The sequence below is a fragment of the Cynara cardunculus genome (genome assembly GCF_001531365.2).
Source record: "Cynara cardunculus var. scolymus isolate 2C chromosome LG 2, CcrdV1, whole genome shotgun sequence".
Lineage (NCBI taxonomy): Eukaryota > Viridiplantae > Streptophyta > Magnoliopsida > Asterales > Asteraceae > Cynara > Cynara cardunculus.
Genome location: NC_037529.1, coordinates 4170960 through 4176849, shown reverse-complemented (window position 1 = coordinate 4176849; position 5890 = coordinate 4170960). Strand labels below are relative to the sequence as shown.

At 38.9% G+C, this 5890-nt stretch overlaps 2 protein-coding genes across 2 annotated transcripts in view; both read left to right on the top strand.

Moving 5' to 3' along the window:
- Positions 1 to 264: 264 nt before the first annotated feature.
- On the top strand, positions 265 to 2200 carry LOC112508053 (pectinesterase-like). Its single transcript, XM_025112835.1, has 2 exons — positions 265 to 1393; positions 1503 to 2200. The coding sequence occupies exons 1-2, from the start codon at positions 265 to 267 to the stop codon at positions 2198 to 2200; spliced, it is 1827 nt and encodes a 608-aa protein (XP_024968603.1).
- Positions 2201 to 4320: 2120 nt separating this feature from the next.
- LOC112504345 (DNA repair protein RAD51 homolog B) overlaps positions 4321 to 5890 on the top strand; it is a 3971-nt gene continuing 2401 nt past the window's right edge. Inside the window, exons 1-5 of the mRNA XM_025108281.1 lie at positions 4321 to 4528; positions 4918 to 5062; positions 5158 to 5268; positions 5420 to 5511; positions 5611 to 5648. Of these exons, the coding sequence (XP_024964049.1) occupies positions 4415 to 4528; positions 4918 to 5062; positions 5158 to 5268; positions 5420 to 5511; positions 5611 to 5648 (500 nt within the window). The 5' untranslated portion in view covers positions 4321 to 4414. The remainder of the gene's footprint in view (positions 4529 to 4917; positions 5063 to 5157; positions 5269 to 5419; positions 5512 to 5610; positions 5649 to 5890) is intronic.

Sequence of the window (5890 nt, the reverse complement as noted above, 5' to 3'; positions counted from 1 at the left end):
TTGAGTACATGATTTATTGCATTTGGTGAGAAGAAAACGGTCCTCAAAATCCTCCACTCCACAATCCCTTCATAATTTGTTACAACATAATATCATTCTATTCAATATCATCAAACAACCAAATTCTTTTGTACAAATTTTGCTTCAACTTTTTGTTTTTTTCTTTTTTTTTTAAAGATTTCCAGATCTTGTATCCTCTGCCTTGGTTATAATCCAAGGCAGGGATCAAAAAGAAAGCTTCATTGCTTTCTGGGCAATTAAATCATGGCATTTCAAGATTTCGACCAAATCTCGGAACGCCGAAGGCTCGAAAGAGAACAAAAGCTCAAACAGCGGATCATGATTGGTGTCGTCGTAGCCATTTTGCTTCTTTCAGGCGCCRTCGCCGCTTTCTTGATTTTCCTCAACAATTCCCAAGAAAACGACGCCAATGATGACGTTGATAACTTGCCAAACGTAAACGACGACAACAACGACAACGGCAAGAATGGCAACAGCGGAAACAAGCCATCTGAGGATGGAAACAAAGACCAAAAAGTTTTGCAAACTCAAAAGGCCGTTAAAACGGCTTGTTTATCGACGGATTATAAAGAAACGTGCGAGACCCGGCTTGAGAAAACRTTGAGTTCTAAATCGTGGTCGTCGCTGAAACCGAATGATCTCGTTAATGCTGCGATAGCCGCGGCCTCTGATGAGCTCGATGCCGCCATTAGACAAACCTCCACGGTCATGAAGGCCGAAACGGCTTCTAAAGAGCAGAAAGCTTCATATGAAGTTTGTAAGCAAGTTCTCGAAGATGCCCAAGACGATTTCAATCGTTCACGAAATGCAGCCACAGGAAGCGCTGCAACTCGGGATTTAGACAGTTGGTTGAGTGCGGTAATCTCGTATCAGCAAACGTGCGTCGATGCGATTACAGAAGAGGCAACTCGGGTTAGTGTCGAGAAGTCTTTGAAGATGGCCAAGGAGCTCACGAGCAATTCACTTGCGATAGTGTCGTCGTTTGATAAAGGAGGAGCACCACCGCCTGCCATCGCCGCCACCAACCGCCGTCTTCTATCGGGAAATGCAGATAAGGARCTTCCTAAGTGGATGACCCCTGACATACGCAGGTTGCTAAAGGCCGATGCGCCTAGCCAGACTCCGAACGTAACCGTCGCTAAAGATGGTTCGGGAGATTTTACGACGATTTCTAAGACGCTGGAATCGTTGCCCCAAAAGTATCAAGGGCGGTATGTCATCTACATTAAAGGGGGAGTTTACGAAGAGAACGTGATCGTAACGAAACAAATGGCGAACGTCACCATTTACGGTGACGGATCGCAGAAAACCGTCATCACCGGAAGCAAAAATTTTGTAGATGGAGTTCCTACATTTCAAACAGCAACATTTGGTATGAATAYTGCATTTTGCTCTGATACCATGTTAGAATATGTTTAACTTACGAAAGTTCCAACATATAACCAGAAGCTAAGAGAATTTGTTATCATGAATGTATGCAGCGGCTATCGGGAGAGGATTTATGGCGCAATCGATCGGTTTTAGAAATACAGCAGGTCCCGAGAAGCATCAAGCGGTGGCGCTAAGAGTGCAATCCGATTGTTCGGTCTTCTTGAATTGTCGAATGGAGGGATATCAAGACACATTGTATGCCCAAACACACAGGCAATTCTATCGCGGATGCTACATAATGGGAACGATAGATTTCATATTCGGGGATGCGGCTGCAATCTTCCAAACATGCGATATCGTCATCAGGAAACCGATGGAGAATCAGCAAAACACCGTGACTGCTCAGGGAAGAACCGACAAGCACCAAACGACAGGGATCGTGTTACAGAAATGCAAGATTGCCGCAGATTCTTCGCTGAAGCCAGAACAGTCGAAGATCAAGAGTTATCTTGGGAGGCCATGGAAAGAATACTCGAGAACGGTCGTGATGGAATCGGAGATTGAAGACGTTGTTGATCCTGTAGGTTGGTTGCCGTGGGAAGGAGAGTTTGCCCTCCAGACGTTGTTTTACGCAGAGTATAACAACATCGGTGCCGGATCGCATCTCAAAGATAGAGTGAAGTGGGGAGGTTATCAGGCCGATTTCAAGAAAGAAGAAGCGTTTAAGTACACGGTTGGCCCGTTTATACAAGGCGAAAGCTGGGTAAAAGCTGCTAATGTTCCTGTTCGTGTCGGCTTTTACAGCTAGCGTTCAAAACCAAACAAACCCAGTATATCCCACACAGAGGTAACAACAGTTTCCAAAGGTATAAAAAGTGAAGCATGACAGCACTTGATCAGCCAGTAGATGCATAAGGTAGCTAGCAATTTAGAGGCTGTTATAATGTACTTGAATGCAGATATATTTCGAAACAGTGACTTATTCACACAAAAGTAGATTAGATCATATTCACATATGAATATGAAGTATGAAACTTCTTTTTGTAGATTTTCTATTTGTACGACTCTTAGATTTGACTCTACCTTCTCTATGGTTTCATATTGCTCTCTGTTCCWTAAACTTTTTGTTATAGTTTCCGAACAATCTCTGATTCATTAAGAGGTGAATCTTGTTTGACAAAAAAATATGTCTCTTACTGGTTCTACAGTGCTCTGAATGGGCCTCTTTTAATCATTAAGTGCCATAATTTCATTGTAAACAATTGCCAAACAATTATATTTCATTTTGCACTATACATATTCACACATGATATTAAAGTCAAGATCTACCATCGTATGGACTCAATGCTATGAGGCAATCTATACTCGTCTAGCCTTCTCTAAACACTCTGGGACAATATATAGCCTCCGTTGGAGGGGACGTGCTAGGACATGTTTGTTAGCATCTTAATTAGACTCACAACTTATTTGGTCAACTATATATTAWTGTTCGATAATGGCTTAATGATATAAAAAGTATCTTATTCAGTAGGCTTTTAGGGGGGCTTTATATATACAGTCTAAGGAGGTGTTTGGTTAGATGTATTAATCAACAGTCAATGAGAATGAAAACAACGAAAACCATTTGGTTTCCTATAATATAATGAGCTCATTCCCTTAGAAGCCCAAAAAATTCATTCCCGGTTAAATCGGGGTAATGTTGTCATTTTCATTTATTAGCTTGAGTCAAATAGACTCTTTTAAGTTTTTTTTTCCAAACATGTCTCTCCCAATTAAAAAATATGGTCATTCTATCTATGAAAAAACTCTCTTAAACAAAAAAACCTACTGATCTATACATATAGATTAATCCATACAAAGTTTTATTCATACAAGACTTAATGGAAAACCAACAAAAAAAACCCTTTAGAGTTTCATATAAGTTATAGTTTTAGACTCATTTCATTCAATATATATTGAAACCTCTTTTCTTAGTCTAAAAGAATTTTGCAATGTTACACATATTCAAAATCTACAAAAAGATCATTGGAAGGCGTTTTTTTGCAGGATTTCGACGAAAGTTGAAGAAATTAGAATGATCAATTATATTGACCAAAATTCGTTTATGCATTTGGTTTACCTATAAAATTAAATTGAATTCCACACATTTCATCGTTATGGATTTGGCCGTTTCATCACAATTGAGAGGAGTTCAATTCCCTTTTCATCTCATTTTCTTAAAAAGACAAAATTATCCTGTCTTCCCTGCTTGATCTGAACCACGACCAACCATTGTCGACCACTGCCAATTTGAACCACCGATCTGAACCACCGTTGACCACCACTGATCTGAACTACTGTCGATTTGTACCACCATTTGATAGGAACTACCGCTGACCTGATCCACTGCCTATCACCATCGCTTAGAACCACCGCTGACYAGTGCCGATSTGAACCATTGTCGACCACCGTCGATTTGAACCACCGCCGACCACCACCAATTTGAACCAAAATAGCTGGATTTTTTGTTTCAAAAAAGAAATATTGTCCTTTATCAATATTCAGTCTAATTCCAAAGTTACATTATGTGAATCAAACAAACAGATATTTTAGCCATTTACCAATGTTTCATTCAAATTATAAAGTTAAATTATGTGAACCAAACAGACAGATTCTAATTCTTTTAACAAATTCCCTTTAATGTCTACCAACCAAATCGACGGTTAAATCTGATAACATTTCATTTCCTTCGAAGTGAATTTTTTTTTAACAAATTTCATTCCACAGGAAAACAATTTGAGACATAAAATGGTACGATAATATTTGTTTATTTATTTCAGAAAATAAATAAATAATTTTATTTTATTATTTGTTGAAAAAAAAAGATTTTTCTTATCAAATCTTGTTCAATAGAAACACCCAATCTGGCGTACGCGTCAAATTGGCGCCTGTGAAATCTTTTCAAATACTACCATTCTTTTCTTGCCCTTTGGCTTCGTCACCGTTTTCGTTCATTTCTTCTGATTTCGGATCGAATTCTGTGATGGAGCAGAGGCAGAGAACCCAGAAAACGGCTCACCAAGAACAACAACAACAACAGCAAGATGAACAGTTGGAAGAAATGCAGCATGGCCCTTTCCCTGTCGAACAACTTCAGGCATGTTACTCTCTTCGTTAATCAAATCTTTAGTTTCATAACTTGTTCTTGCTCAAACTAGGGTACTTGTGACGGGTTTCTTTCGAATCGATTACTAGTGTTTATTATCTTACCCCCCCACCCCTCCCAATAATCGTTCTCAACAAAATAAGGGTTTCAATATCGAAGTTGTCAAATGGGTTCTTGAATTAATTCCAATCTAAGCTTAATCTTGTAAGAAAACCCATCTGATTTCTATCCAGAGTTTGGGTTGTTTCTTCTTCTGATATTAGGGCTTTGATGGTATCTTGTTCTTGGTGATATTTTTTGCAAGATTTACATAATAATTTTGATTAATTACCGATATTTGATGGTATTTTAGAGGCTAACTTCAAATTTTAACCCTAAAGGAGGCTGGAATCGCGGCCCTTGATATAAAGAAGTTGAAAGACGCTGGTTTATGTACAGTTGAATCTGTAGCATACTCTCCTCGAAAGGAGCTTCTGCAAATTAAAGGAATTAGTGAAGCTAAAGTTGACAAAATTGTTGAGGCAGGCATGTCAAGATGCTCATTTTGTGTTATCTAGTTTCCCTTTCGGTTTCATGGTTACTGCAATTATTGAGGTTTGATTCTGTTTGCATTTGAACAGCTTCGAAACTGGTCCCTTTGGGTTTCACTAGCGCAGGCCAACTCCATGCACAGCGGCTTGAAATAATTCAGATATCTTCAGGGTCTAGGGAGCTTGATAAGATCTTAGATGGTACATATTATTTGATGTTATAGTCTTCACAAAGAAGCATTGTCTGTTAGAATTTCTACCCATGATGCAGTTTAACAAACTTTTTTTTTATAAGTACTTGCTTTGAGGTGATAACTGTAGTTCTAAATACTGCAAGATCTGGCTTTGATAGGAGGAATCGAAACGGGATCTATTACTGAGTTATATGGCGAATTCCGCTCTGGAAAGACTCAGCTTTGTCACACCTTATGTGTAACTTGCCAAGTAAGAACGAGTTTCAATTTTCTTGAATTAATGTGTGCTTAAATGAAATTGAAAATATCCTGTCAAGTGTTTTCTACTTTTTCGTGTTCAACTTTTCAGCTTGTTGAATTCTACTTTCTTTTCTTTGGAGTCATGTGGTGACCTGTAGCCAGCGTAGCAGACCAGAGGCTGTTTGGTCGGAAAGTTGTATGTGTGGGTTAATCTGTCTCCATAGATTGGGAAGGTTTTTGTTTAGGTGTTTCTTTTCATAGATGGAAGGAACGTGTTTCTTTAATTGGGAAGGGAAGGTTTGGAAGAAACCTGGGTTTCTGCATAAAGCTACTCCTAGAAACTTACTGAATAACATAAGCCACTTTGTATATAATTAAGCCACTCTACT